The 15,633-nt window shown below is 32.1% G+C and overlaps 2 protein-coding genes across 8 annotated transcripts; one reads left to right on the top strand and one right to left on the bottom strand.

Annotated features, from left to right (window-relative positions):
* Positions 1–111: 111 nt before the first annotated feature.
* LOC123675130 (zinc finger protein 436-like) lies at positions 112–2,346 on the bottom strand. Its single transcript, XM_045610392.1, has 2 exons — positions 1,738–2,346; positions 112–1,617 (listed from the first exon to the last, which is right to left on the bottom strand). The coding sequence occupies exons 1-2, from the start codon at positions 2,191–2,193 to the stop codon at positions 199–201; spliced, it is 1,875 nt and encodes a 624-aa protein (XP_045466348.1). The 5' UTR covers positions 2,194–2,346; the 3' UTR covers positions 112–198.
* A 693-nt stretch (positions 2,347–3,039) lies between these two features.
* LOC123675136 lies at positions 3,040–15,022 on the top strand. 7 transcript variants are annotated; one of them, XM_045610403.1, is made up of 5 exons: positions 3,193–3,387; positions 3,436–3,475; positions 4,857–4,929; positions 4,987–5,073; positions 13,858–15,022. In XM_045610403.1, the coding sequence occupies exons 3-5, from the start codon at positions 4,860–4,862 to the stop codon at positions 14,193–14,195; spliced, it is 495 nt and encodes a 164-aa protein (XP_045466359.1). In that variant the 5' UTR covers positions 3,193–3,387; positions 3,436–3,475; positions 4,857–4,859; the 3' UTR covers positions 14,196–15,022. The 7 variants fall into 7 exon arrangements, with proteins under 7 accessions (XP_045466355.1, XP_045466359.1, XP_045466357.1 ...); XM_045610399.1 differs by lacking the exons at positions 3,193–3,387; positions 3,436–3,475 and adding an exon at positions 3,040–3,132; XM_045610401.1 differs by lacking the exons at positions 3,193–3,387; positions 3,436–3,475 and adding an exon at positions 3,628–3,966.
* The last annotated feature ends 611 nt before the right edge of the window (positions 15,023–15,633 follow it).

Raw genomic sequence — 15,633 nt, 5'->3', positions numbered from 1 at the left:
CAAAAATTGGAATTCACTTCTAAAAATAAAACAATGAGACACAATTTCACTACCCTTCTAGACGGATCACATTTCACCAGCTTCGACTATTTTCACAATAAAATATCTCAATTCAATATATAAATTCTCTCTGTATTTATTATTAATAATAATAACAACAACTTTCAAATAAACATCTTAAACAAAGGCAACAAAAATCTATTCAGGAATACCACCACATGTCTTCATATGAACCCCTAAGAGACCCTTAGCAACAAAACCCTTTTGACAGAGCTGACAACGATATGGCCTCTCACCAGAATGGTACCGTCCATGTATCACAAGTGTAGACCGCTGTGAAAACCCTTTATTACAAATATTGCAGATGTGTGGCTTCTCCCCACTATGCACCCTCTCATGTAAAGTTAAATTACACTTTTTAGCAAAACCCTTACCACAAACTGAACAACAATGAGGCTTGTAACCGGTATGGATCCTTAAGTGTTGTTTAAGATGTTCAGAACTTGAAAGAGATTTCCCACACATGTCACAAAGAACTGCACTTTCTCCAGTATGGCCTCTAAGGTGTAGCACCAAACTTTTTTTATGAGCAAATTTCTTTTGGCATATCTCGCATTCATGGTTAATTGGTACACTGGAAAACATCTCAGGATGCATGTTTTTCTTGTGGGCAATCAAATACCTTGTGTATGGAAAGCTCTTTGAGCACACCTCACACTCAAAAGGCATGGCACCAGTGTGAAAATTTTTATGCTCTTGGTACCAAGAGAAAGAGCTGAAACCTTTGCTACAAATTTCACATCTGTACTTAACATTGTCTTCATGTGAAGACCGTACGTGAATCCTCAACTCCTTAAGTTCATCATCTTCAAAATCACAAGCTGCACATCTGTAAACCTTATCCAAACTATGTCTCTTATTATTGTGCACACTCAAAGAGAACAGATTTTTAAAGGCTCTATGACAACTTTCACAGTTGTATTGTTTTTCACCATGGTTCAGCTCTACATGCTTCTCATAACTAATCAGAGAGGTGAAATCAGTTAAGCATACAGGGCACATAAAGTAATCCCCTATTATTTTATTGCCCTTAATAGTTTCAGTTTCACTTTTGTGTACTTCATAGTGTTCAATTAGTTCCGCTTTGTTTTTCTTGACTTCCGAGCAAATCATACATTGCCACTTTGAATTATTAATAGATTCCAACTGTTTGAATTGCTTTTTTTTGTGTTTAAGTTTAGGATAGACAAAAGGATTTTTGTAACCTAATTTTTTTAAAGTATCGTGTATCTGTGCTGCAAAAGGACTTGTTATATCTTCGTTGTGCAACCAAGTACCTTCAGACAACTGAACGATGGGAACTAAGTGATCAGAACTCGTGGTAGGCATGGTGAAAGAGGTTGGAAAGCCTTCTGTTGTTGAAGTAGTCGGTTTGCCTTCTTCACTTGGGCTGTAATGCTCTGTTGAAATTATGTTGTCATCTGCATCACTTTCATCAGATTCTTTGTCCGTTATGGAATCATCATCAAATTGCTTCATATTTTGAATTATTTGCTTCATTGCTCCATGTCTATTTCTGTTAGGCTCGGGTGAACACAATTTTGTTTTGTTGACTCCCTAAAGAAAATGATTTAACTTGGATATTTCCCCAAAGCTAATGAGAAAACTGAAGGACAAAAAAAAATTCTTCACATAATTGCTTTAGAAAATAAGAAACAATGAAATGAACTTACTCACCAAATTATCTGCTGAGTAAGAAATATCACATCCTGAATTCTTCAATCTACTAAATAATGTTTCATCATCAGTATCAACACTCTCTTCTTTAACAATCGAAACATCCAACGTCTTATAATTATTGATAGAAGATTCATCCATGTTTCTCTGCTTGGGCTTTTTATTATTTATTGAAATTACATCAGGTTTTTCATTATTAACCCATGCAGTTAATTGCTTTTCAACTTCAATGCTATCTTTCCAAAATTGGTAAAATGAATCCAGTTTTTTAGCACAATTGACACATATTTTCTTTGGTAGATTATCCTTTTTCGATATAGTTACTGCCAAACAGGTGCTGATTTTCTTATGAACTTGCTTCATTTCCTCATCAGTCTCACAATAAATTGGAATATCAACATTATCTTTTTCCAAACATAAACGGCAAAGCAGAATTAAATGATCCTTACGAGTCATTCTAATATTCTCTGAGGAATAGAAATTATATTGAACACCATTAAGAATAAATAAAAATTTGTAGCTGCTGTTCAATAAAGTTCAGTTCGAGGCAAAAATTTTCCTGCACTTCTCAAGGTTTTGTTTGACATAAAACTGACAGAACTTGACAGAATTCTATCAAAATCAGCTGATTTCTGAAATAATATTGTTTTGATAGAGAATCAAAACAGACGAGTACAAATTTTGCTTTATGTATTTGGACACATAATTTCGTTGGATTTACTGCCATTTGGAGAAGTCAGAATGGCTATAATTAATGTAATTTTCGAATTTTCCGCAAATTGAAAAACGCAGAAACTTTAAATTTTCAGGGTATCTTCAGATTATGAATTCCGCAGTTAAATTCCTCAATATGGGCACTATATATGACTAGAGGTGGAGCGTTTCTTGGGAACGGATTGCATGTTGTGCGAACGATAATTTTATAAAAATGGTAATCTTCATGAAGAAATTTCAATATTCGAGGTTTTCGTCATGATGTGCCATTCCTCTCGTTCGCAAAGTAAAAATAGTTGAAGGACACCAGTTCAAAACTTGATAAAGCAAAAGCCGGGCACCGAAGGTTATTGAGAACATGAGAACGGGTTAACGGGGTGTTTATGATGATTCTGGCCTCTCTGATGCATTCGAAAGCGTGCAAGTGTTCTCAAAATGCATATATCATCGCCACATCGTATTTTGCACAAAGATCTAAAGCTGCAATTTAAAGAATTTAAACTCCAATATGCCATCAGACGCAAATTCATCTCCAGGTGACATTCATTCGCCTCTAGTAGTCCTGATTTCACGCCTATATGGACTTTTTACCTGTGTGGAAACTTGGCCAGTTAAAACAAAATATTCGCCATGAAATTTTATAGTGTTAGTTGAATGGGTTGTCGTGAATTTAAAAAGAGGGTATAAACATTTCGAGTATTTTGACCTTTTGACGACATTATTTTTAAGAAATAAATTGCAAAGTAGTTGTTTCTCATAATTAATAAACATTTTACAGTTTATTTTTTGAATCACTTTTCTGCATACATACATAAGCATATTTCTTTAGGACACGTTATTGCTTATTGTATAACAATTTAAGATGAGTCCTATTTAAATTGAGATATGTATTGGGTACCACAGTTACACTAGAATACCTGCCGAATTATTTTCAAGGTTAACAAAAGTCGAATATTCAGTAATCATTATTTTATTTATTTTTAGATCTCTCTTGTGAAGGAAAGATTAGACAACAACTAACATAGTGAGTCATCCTAAACTTTATGCATATGATGACTAATTCAATTTCTACTATAATAATAATGATATTAAATCATCGCATAGGTATATCTTGTAATGAAAAGTCACTTCTAATCTAACTAAACAATCATCTACAACACGGATCTATGGACGACTTACCGAACACTTCTGGGGATCGCGCCGTTTTCGCTGTCACTTCAGATTCTGCGAAAAGCTCAGTCTGCTCATCGCAGACAGCTTAGAAAAGCTTGAAAATTTTTATAGATAAAAGTTACTTTTTTGTTATCGCCCACTTTAGAAGATTAAATTAATTAGTTTGTGACATTGAATGCATATCATATCAAATAAACCTCAAGTCTCCGCAGAAAATTCTATCAAAAAATGTAAGTTAGTAGAATTGTAAGCAATCTGAAACTATCTTGAAAGTACAATGAATGAATGAACAATTGCACAGACTACAGAGTTTCTTCCCTCAGACAGAAGTAAACCAATCAGGTATTTGAAAGAATTTTATTATGATATAGTTGAAACCCGACTACCAGTGGCGTACGACGTGCTAGCTATATTCTATTATTTCTACTCATCGTTCAGAGAGAACTAGAAACACAACTAGAAGTTGATTGAGGGTATAATGAAAAATTCAAGGGCGGTACCTATAGTGTAATAGAAAATCAAAGGGGGTTTCGGGAGAATTTGCTAATAAAGCTTTATTTCTGACTTCAAATCTAGTACTGGTTACAGAGCCTTTGAATTAATAATAAAAACTACAATAAAATACAGTTTAATTATTATTTCATATACCATTTCGTAATAGAGTTGTAGCTAATATGACACAACCTTTTATTATTTGTAATTTCCTGTTTGTGTGAAGCAATATACTGTTAAGCAGTGAATTATTTCGAGAATTTAGCATTCTATAAGATCATGTTCTTGTTCTTACATGTTGTCTTGATCTTATAAAATATTTGTGGTAATAATCTATACTTGGCTTAGTTTTATATTAGTTTTAAAATAATTGATTATCAAATTTGTGATATAAATTGAAATCAGAATGTGGAACAATATAATGGAAGTAATCATATCTCATTCAAATTAATTTGAAGATTAATTGATAAGAATTGTTTTTCCTCCACGACAGCTAACAGCTAACATGAAGTAGGTTTTAATGTTAATATCTTTACATTTTGAACATATAAGTATTCTTATGCCCCCAACACTGATCCTTGTGGATCCCTATCGTTATATTTCTATTAACGCTTTCATATCTATTTACTGAAGTATAGTTCTTTCAGTCATGTGTGTAAGTTTTAATTGAATTCTATTACATGATTAGGTTAAAATAATTCATATAAGATTTTTTGTTATCCTTCAATCTCTTTTCTTAGATAATGAACCCACATTTTGAATCATCATCTCCCACTCTAGGAGGCGGTGTATCATCTGCTCCTCCTACCTATGGTAAGAATTCTTGATTTTAAAACATTTATTCAAACAACTAAAAACAAAAATTTGCAGATGAAGCTGTGGGTAACATACCACCTGGACCAAAGGATAATTATATTCCGAATGCAGACAAAGCAGAAGAGGAAAAAGAGAGAAAAGGTGAATATATGAGAATACAATATCTTCTGAATGCATATTTTGATACGCAGTGGATGAAACAATTGAAAAAGATAATTTGTAGAGAGAAAAATGCATGAAGAAGAAACTACACCTTGATTGAAATGTATAAATGCACATAGTAAACATGAACATTTGCATATTGAAACATCTGTAGAAATTTCTAATTAAGCATCAAATAGACAATTCAATTACTATCAAACATATTAATCCGGGCGCTTTTAACTTCGACTAAAGTGAACTGAACTCTATATAAATTTTGACCAAACACCTTGAAGGAGAAAAGAATGTATACAGGTATATCTTTTTTTCTATTGTTCTGACGATGTAATCTACACGAAATTTTGCATCAAGCTTGAAACTGTTCGGAAACTATTGTATCTGTTACCACAGAAATATTGGTTTTTAATTTTTTCTACATTCATCTTGATTTTTCTCTGGTTCTGATGATGTGATGAACATGAAATTTAACATGAACCTTCATATTTTTATGTTACATATAATTGCAACATCTCATCTCAAATGCATTCGTAGATCTGCAATTATCAGGAAAACAATATTATCAACAATGTCACGTCCTTCGCAAAGTATATAATAAACAAGGATAATGGGAAGTAGGACAGCTAGTGGAACACAACTTTTCAACTGAGCAACGTTTCGTCTGTATATTCAGATTTCTTCACTGCTAGAATACAATAATAGACCATTACAGAATCTTTGAAAAAACTTAAGGTGGTGACTCACCCTTAGTTAATTGTTGTCGGCTAACGATGTGATACACAAAACATTGAACACACAGTGTATAAATAAAATTTCTGTCAAGTATTTACAGTTAAAATAACAAATTAGAACAGACATCCCATTTAAAAATATAAAATGAAAAATTTACATGTCAAATGGTAATTTCAACTTATGAGCAGATGTATGATGAAACAATAACAATACAGGTAATGCGAAACAAGGTACACATGTTCATGTTATTCTTTCTCTCGGCTGGCCTCTATTCAATCTGTACAAATTCAAAATATTGGAATAAACAGAACTCAAATTTTGGGTATCAGTTCTGTCATTTACAGTGGGGTTAATATTTATATACTCGCTCTGCTCGCCGAAGGGGCTCCGCCCCTTGGACCCCGTCACTATGCCGGTAGATCCTTCACTGGGTATCCGGCTAGAAAATAAAAGCTTTTTTTCCGAAACCTTGTATCGTTAGCTGATTTCAGACGATTCACTCGGTATACTATGCTGGTTCTAGGTTGGAATTCTATATGATTTTTTTCCTAGAATATACCGTTTCGCCCTTGCTCACATGAAAATATTTGATGCAAATCCTAACTTTTCATGACGACAAATCAAGGGCGGTCCTAGCCTTAAATTTTGAGGGGGTTCGCCATTTTGGGCTTCGAGTTTTTCTATGGGACCAAATCCCATATTACACCGATATCAAGCCTAACCTCTCAAAAATATTTATATTTAGATATTCATATGAATATTTATATAAGGCGTACAACTTTGCTTCCGCCGCGGCAACGGCGCGCCGTTTTGCAATAGATGGCTGTAACGGTAAGTGGTAGTAGAAATAAATATAACGTAGATGTCACACAATAAGTTTAGGTATTTGTGAACATAACGCCATCGACATGTTAGTCGATTTGTATCTGCATCATAAAGTTATTCACGATTAGCTGCCATACGTCCCGGTACGCCGGGACATGTCCCGGTTTGGACCATTGAGTCCCCGTGTCCCGGTTAGTTATTCAATTGTCCCGGTCAGTAATTTGACCGTTATGAGATTCATATTTCCTTATATAGTGTAGGTGAGACAAAATTTGTTTTCATGGAATCTCAACGGATTCCAGTAATCATAAATCTGAAATGCTGTTTCCGTTGCTCAAACATTATTTTTCAGAAACCGAAGGATTGAAAATAAAATTATTAAAATTGTTCAAAAAAATAGTCTTATGCAATCACTTTATTTTATATTGAATCCTTAGAGTACCTTAATATTTCCATATAAAATATTTTCGCTGTCAGTGCGGTACTTACTTCGAAGTAAAATAAAGGCGAGTTTTTTTTTAATTCGACAATGAAACTATCGGTTGTCCAGCGCATAGACTTCACAATACTGCTTCCACTTCCGCTGATATGATTTTAATTTCTGTGCATTCTATTGGTCTTAAAATTTTCAAATATTTTTCGATATTTTTTGTAAGGGTCGAACGATGAAAGGTTTTCGTGAGTATGCAGAAACAACTTACAGCAATGTTCTTTCTTATTCTAGAATTCGATGGCTTTCACTAGTTCTAGCTATTGAACGCTTGCTGAAGCTATGGGTGCCATTGAAAAAAAATTTCTTAGCTGAAAAAAAGGCCTTAAAAGCTGTAACCGATTTTTTTTGACTCTTTATTAGAACTTTATACTCTATTTCTACACAGTCAAGCATTTCTGATTGACAAACCGATTGAAAGTATTGAAAAATCATTAATTACTGTTATTAAAGATTAAAGTAAAAATTAATTGAGAGGATAGGTACTAAGAAAGAGTTGAATGGAAGATTACTAAATAACTATTTCGGAAACCAAACAAGACAAGTCTACAGGGTGGCCACTTTTTTAATGGGTTTGTATTGGTAGCTTTTAAGCCATAAGAGTTAGAAGGTCGGTCAAATGGAGAAAAAATTGCATGCATAGAAGCATTATAAAGCAGTTCAAACAAATCGAGATTATCAGGGCCGGTTATTGAGATATCATAAAAAAAGTAAATTATGTCATTTTGATTTTTCTTTTTTTCCCACTTTATTTAAAATATTATCAAAAAATGTTACATGAATTTTTTATTCGACAGTAAATTATCCTCAATTTGACGTATTCAGATTTCGTATCCAGCGTTTCGAACTCTCTGGGACACCCTCAACCTCATTTTTTTCAATACGGACCTGCATATTTTATGACATTTTTCGAAATAACTTTTAACGCTGAATTCAACGATATATCACACAATGTCATTCAAAGTTGATTTTCAGATGATTTTGACCCTCATCCAAATTTAATGGTGTGTATGTAAGAAAAAATAAGTTTATTAACGATATCAATGTTCTGACCCAAATTCAATCGAACCCAGAAAAAAATTGAGAACTGTGGCCAGTGAATGGAATTTTTCAAAAACTGCTGTTAATAAAATAGTCAACAGACGCGAATACAATGATTTCAAATTTGAATACCAAGCCTTGCACAAATTATATCGTAATGATCTCAAAATAAAGTTCGATTCTGTAATTTGTTTCAACGGAACAAATGACAAATACAACAATAGTGATACCTCGCGAGAAAATTGAGAATGTTTCGAAAGGTATTCAAGGAGACCAAACAAGCAAATGTATAAGAAGTATGGGTTCCAGAACCGTAAAGTGTACCTATTTTACAAAATGGTGGACATTTCAAACACTTACTTCATTAATTTTCATTTACTTTCGAATAATCATCTGATTTTTTTTTTCGTTAAATGATACTTTCGTTTAATTATTATGAATTGAAATATTTAAATGATTATTATAAAAGAAGAACCAAGAAACCAGTATACTGGTTTCTTGCTTTGATTCTAATATGTTCCATTTAGTTCAAGATGGGTAAGTTGACTTTCTTATCGAAATTTATTGCATATTGCATGTTGCCAATTAAACTGAATAAAGGTAATACAGATCCGACCCAAAGAAAATTGGATAAGGGTCAAAATCACCTGAAAATCTACTTTGAATGATATATCGTTGAATTCAGCGTTAAAAGTTATTTCGAAAAATGTCATAAAATATGCAGGTCCGTATTGAAAAAATTGAGGTTGAGGGTGTCCCAGAGAGTACGAAACGTTAGAAACGAAATCTGATTACGTCAAATTGAGGATAATTTACTGTCGAATAAAAAATTCCTGTGACATTTTTTGATGATATTTGAAATAAAGTGGGAAAAAAAGAAAAATCAAAATGACATAATTTACTTTTCTTATATCTCAATAATAATGCTTCTATGCATGCAACTTTTTTTCCATTTGACCGACTTTCTAACTCTTATGGTTTAAAAGTTACCAATACAATCCCATTAAAAAAGTGGCCACCCTGTAGACTTGTCATGTTATGAGTTTCCATACAGTTTTATAATACGTCATAATCTCAAACAATTTATTAATATGAATTTCTACCAAGTAAAGACCGATCCCATCAAGAAGATCTGGGCATACTGGCAACGTTGCAGATTATTTGGCATTTGACAGACGTTACGTATTGAACATAATTGCCGCCACCGGATATAAACAATGAATAAAATAGTAGTTTTTGACGAGAAAAAGCCATTTTTTTTTTAGGGAAAAGCTTGAAATGTGATTAATTAATCATTTCTAACGAGAATCAGTTGATAAAATACAAGAAAACTAGCTATTAATGTGGATAACCTTACCTTCATCAAGCCAATTTTACAAATTTTTAAAAAAAAACAGCAGGATTGAGGAATTTATGTCACCGGATTCGTGATCTAATACCCAAAATTAGTAAGTAAGCAAAATTTCATCACTTTTGAATCATTATCAAAATTAATTCTATATAGTAAACATTCACCTGTTTTTCTTTTCAGAAGATGGATTATTATACAGGATTTGGATGGATAATTATACAGGATTTTTATTTGTGGAATATCAATTAGAAATATCTAGAGATGTTGGACCAATTCAAGTCTGAAAATTGAGATTAAAGCTTCAAATTATTAACTAATTTGTAAAGAAATACACAATATTCGATCAACTATTATATAGGGTGTATATATTTGAAGTAGTAATTAGTCATTTTTGGAGAAATGAGACATTTTGAAATCTGAAATTCTCATTTCTCTAGAAATGGCAATTTCTTTCTTATTTAAAAAATTTGGGAAAAATGCATAATCAAAATGTGAGAGTTATTATCAGTCAATAGAAATACTACCTGAAATAAAGAAACTGCATTCAATGTTTATTTTCAGTTTTGACAAATATTGAATTTACATAATCATTCGATAAGATCTATGAAAAGACCTACAGTGAAATGTTGTTTTAGGAATATTCAGTATAGCTGTAATAAACAAACTGAAAAGAGGCAGAATGAATAATAGATCTACCTTTCGGATACCCATATCTGAGAAATCAGGTTATAAGAAGTCCCTCATTTCCAAGGTTTATCAATACATTTTTCAGTTGAGCAGCAAATTATTCTTCTATTCCATATTTTGTGAAGAAATACAATATAATTGAACAATTTGAAGGACCTATTGGAAATTCCTGACGAACTAAGGAGTTTTTTAGTATCTGAAGATTGTATTGATGCTATGTTATAGAAGGAGACTTGTGGCTCTGGGTTTTACTCAGAATTGAATTAAACAGGGCAATTTATGTCCTATATAGTAAATAAAATTTTGATAGATAAAAGTTTCAAAAGATCAACAATTGATCATAGTATTTACATAAATCAAAAAATAACTGGCTTACTATTGTTGCATTGTACATGGATGACTTTTTTGTTTTAACTAATGTTAATTCTGAATGAATTTTCTGATAGAAAATTTTATGATAAAGAAATTAGGGGAAGCTAAAAAATGATTAGGGATGAATATTACTAGAAATTATGGAAAAGGTAGTAAAGCTATCGATTATATTCTTCAAATATGTATTGCAATAATTCAACATGTCTGATTGTGAACATGTGAAAACTAAATTGAATTTTGATTCAACAAAAGAGAGTTGTAATGATGAACCATATAAGAAATTAATAGGTTTATTAATATCTTCAGCAGTATTAACTAGTCCTGATATAGCATACTCTGTTAATTTCTTGAGTCAATTTAATAATGATCTCATTGTTGAACACTGGAAAAGTGCAAAACTCATTTCAAGATACAAAGATAATTGTTCAATTTTTACTTCAGTCAAAAGGAACTGAGTATTTGAAATCGGTACTAAAATTGTATCGGCCAATACTATTGACCCATATGGGTCAATAACTACATTGACTTGATTTTTTCAAATGTTAACTTTGGATCTGAATCAATGAATAATTTAATTCTTACCAAAATGAAAAGCAATGAATAAATCAGTAGGATAGCATTTTTGAAATGGCCATATAGCACCTATTCCTATAACGATTAAAAGATTGGAAACTTTAGTGAACAAATAGGTAGGTATCAACATTTTTATACAAATTTGATCATTCATTCATGACATGGAAATTTTCAATAAATAGTTGCTTTTTAAAGTATTTTATACCTTCATTGAATTGCTGGAAAATTGATACCAATTTCGAAAGTGACTGCCATGTTAAATTCTTCATATACTGAATGATCCTTCAAAATTTATTTCTGTCGTAACATTTTGACTAGTATTTCAACTGATATATTCCATACGTCATTGAAATCAATATCTTCAAAGTACTATTCGAAAGACTTATAATGGAATTTAGAAAAATATGTCTTTCTCAATTTCATAGTCATATATGATATGATGCATAAGTCCAAATTTAATTAATTCACATCTAAAGTGAATGTTATTTTTAGAAATATTCAGTATAGCTATAATAAACCAACTAAAAAGAGACATAATGAATAGACTTGCCTTTCAAATACCCATGGCCTATGTTACCTCATAAGCAATTACCTACAATATCTTATCTTGGTGAAACCTTTTTGAGAAATCAGGTGATAAGTTTGAGAGTCTCTAATTTCCAAGGCTTATTAATACATGTTTCAGTTGAGCGGAATATAATATAACAGGGTATATATAGTTGAAATTATTAGTATGAAAGATTTGACTTATTCATTATAAATTCAACAGCACTGCACTCAAATTCTTCAAAAACGGAGTGGTCACTTATATTTTTGCACTCCTCTGTCGTAAAAGTGTATATTTTAGATATTCAAAAAACTCATGGAAACTTTTGACTGTTATCTGACTAACTTGGCTCTTTTTTTTCCAGTAATAAAGCCAATTGTGAATTATCTATAAGGAGTCTTTCTATCTGTTTAATACTGTTTCATAGTAGCATAACTTTTACTCCAATCCAAGACTGAATTGATGAATGAAGCTTCTGTTCTCTTTGGTAGTTCCATCTTCTGTCGCAATAAATTCAAATTCTCACGAAAGGAAATGTAGTTTTATAGATTGTGGAAAATAAACGAAAAATTCCTGAAATAAAGTAACATTCATCCAATTAATTCCAAATAATACAAACCCTTCAAACAAACCTGAATTGAGGAAAATGCATTCGATGATATAAATGTTCATTTCCAAATTTTGACAAATATCTATCGAATTTTTGATTCGCCGTAGACTTTGCATTTTATCTGTCGGCATTTATTTAAATATTGAATAACAATTTTGGAAACTGCAAACTTTTTCAAGAACTTTCATATATCGAAATGGAATATTTATTATTAACATGACACTGACAGCCAAATTGTCCACAGATACCACAGAAATATGGGACTTGAAATGTCAAAATGATCCGAAACACCCCGTATACTCGAAAACCGCGGGGAGAATCGAAGGTTTGGGATTTTTCCCGGGATCTCCAGACGATTTTGAGGGGGGTCTTATTCTTGTCATTTTTGCTCTAGATGGTCCCGTTTGGGCTGTGATTTTACGTTTAAAGTTTGACGTATATGTGCAAGCGGTTTTATATATACTTAGATACCATCTCACTGATCCACCTTTTATGGTAACTACCCTCATAATTTAATATCCGAACATTTTGAGAATAAAAAGAGTGTAATTCCCCAAAATGATATCTAGCTAGTGCCGTTTTGTCAACTTTATTACAATTCTTCGTCTGACAATCATATGTGTTGTCTTATTCTATTTTGGAGGTACTGCATTCAACCTGTATTATTATTGTGTCATCATACATCTGCTCATAAGTTGAAATTGCCATTTGACATGTAAATTTTCCATTTTATATTTTTAAATGTGATGTCTGTTCTAATTTATTATTTTAACTGTAAATACTTGACAAAAATTTTATTTATACACTATGTGTTCAATGTTTTGTGTATCACATCGTTAGCCGACAACAATTAACTAAGGGTGAGTCACCACCTAAAGTTTTTTCAAAGATTCTATTATTGTATTCTAGCTGTGAAGAATACAGACGAAACGTCGCTCAGTTAAAAATTTGTGTTTCACTGGCTGTCCTTTCCATTATCCTTGTTTATGAAAACAATATTTCGAATGGCTGTATTTATGGAACCCCCCCGTCTCATCTTATCTACTAATAAACTTGACCACTGAATTCAAGACCAAACCCATCTAGGAAATTTTAAATTTTCTTTCAAGAGTGTTTACGGCTAGCCGGATCTGGCTATAATTGGACTTGACCACGAAGTCGTCATCAGAGAGTTGAATGTCTGCATTTGAGCCTGGGCGCTATATCAATATCTAGCGCCCTGTTTGGGTAATGGGCGCTCAAAAACCTGGGGGAAGGCCCCGCTCAGAAATAAATTGAAAACCTTGTGTGACCGATAATATTTTATTATGTCAATCTAGAGCAATAAGGTAAAACAAAAATATAGATTCTTATCCGTTTCCTAACTAGAAATAAATCTCTGTATGGTCGAAGCAATTGAATACACAATTTTGTCTCAAAAAGAGTTTTGGTATAAAATAATAGAATTGAAGAATTCTGTCAAAATTCTTATGTTACTAGCTATATACTTGTTCAATAATGAAGTAATATATTTTCAATTAATATATTTCCCAAATCAGCTCTTCCAGCTCCGGTCACCTCTCAACCACAGCCACAATTACAAACATACAACTTTGAACAACCAGTTAGTACGCCTTCCTCTTCAAATGACTGTGCTGTCTGCTGCTTGTGGTGCGATGGAGAGGATATAGCAGATATTTGCTATTGTATAATCTGCTGTTGCAGGCATAACACTAACCATGACGTCGGCTGTTGTAATTGTAACATCTGTGGTGATAGTCCTGAAGGTTGTTGTGAGTGTGGTGACTGTGATTGTGGGGATTGTGATTGTGGAGCTTGTGATTGTGGAAATTGTGATTGCGGAAATTGTGATTGTGGAGATTGTACGATTCTCTAATTTTGGAGGAAGGGTCAATATTATCCTATCCTTTCCTTTAGATATTATTATTTTTGCGCTTAATTATCATAAGTAATTGCACAAGTGTATCAAAATTACCAATAATTTTGCATGACAGCGTATTGTCATAAAAACTGCACGAGTTTTTTTTCAAGGAAAACACACTGGAATGCAAAATTATCCGGTCATTTTGATGCACGAGTGTAATTCGGGGGAATATTTCCCGAATAAACTGTTACATCACTTGTCAAACTGATGTAGAATGGAATTGCCATAGATTCGAACTGTGTAAGATGTATAGAAACTATGCATCTATGAACAGAACAATTATCGCAGTGCTGTTTCGCTTCCTACAATGCAATTATCGCTGTAATTTTCGATAATTGTTCTCCATATACATATAATTTTTGACAGGAGGGAAATATTCATATAATACTTCTGTTGTTCAATAATATTTCATATTATCATAATTGTATGTATTATAGTAATTTAAATATTCAAAGCAAAGGATCAAAATTATCTCAATTGACTGCTCAATACTAAACTGTAAAATATATTTAGTATTTTTGTAATTGTATTTTAGCAGTTTCTCATAGGCTTCCAGAAGTTCATGAGCTTATGCAAGTTCAAATTCATATTATAATCGTATAAAGGAGAGTTTCAGAATAGCTAATCAATTTTGATCTAGTTACAATTGGAAGCAAGATAAGGGGTATTTTTTTATAATTCAGAATGTACTTCTAATAATTTTTTTATATTATATATATTTTTATAAACTGACTTTATATATACACATGTTAATGTTTTGAATTATATCACATATTTCATATTTTGTTTTAATTAATTCATTGGATGAATGAATTTTCCAATGGATTACAGAAATAGAACCCTTCATCCATTCCAAAGAGTGTCTTTGGCCAAAATTATCCAGTGGCGTAGATATAGGGGTGCGACGATCCTTTTCCTATTGAAAATCTACACCACTGTCATTTTTCAAGAAAAATTATTCCATTTCTGAAATCAACCGGGTTTTACTGAAAAAAAAAGTGTCCTGATTTTTTTATGGAATGTACCATTTTGGGCTTTCCTAAAATATGTATGTGTTTTCTGCCGTCCACTGGCCCTTAGACTATAATGAATACAGTATATTTATTATAGTAATGGTTTGACGTCACGGATGGCGAATCCAAGATACCCACCATACGCACCTTGAAAATGCACACAAAAAATCGGGTAATTTCTAAAGTTTGTTATCAACCCTTTGCTATATTTGTGATATACTCAATCTGATATTCTGATTATACATATTTATTTCATTCGTAATAAGAATTGGTGTTGGTTGTTGTCGATTTAATTTTCATCTACTATATACTAATGTTTATATAGGATTTATATAAAATATTGATTTCCTAAGAATTTTAATGAATCATAACTTATC

Source organism: Harmonia axyridis, chromosome 3 (assembly GCF_914767665.1).
Source record: "Harmonia axyridis chromosome 3, icHarAxyr1.1, whole genome shotgun sequence".
Lineage (NCBI taxonomy): Eukaryota > Metazoa > Arthropoda > Insecta > Coleoptera > Coccinellidae > Harmonia > Harmonia axyridis.
The sequence above is the reverse complement of the archived record's forward strand: the minus strand, read 5'-3'. Positions and strand labels throughout refer to the sequence as shown.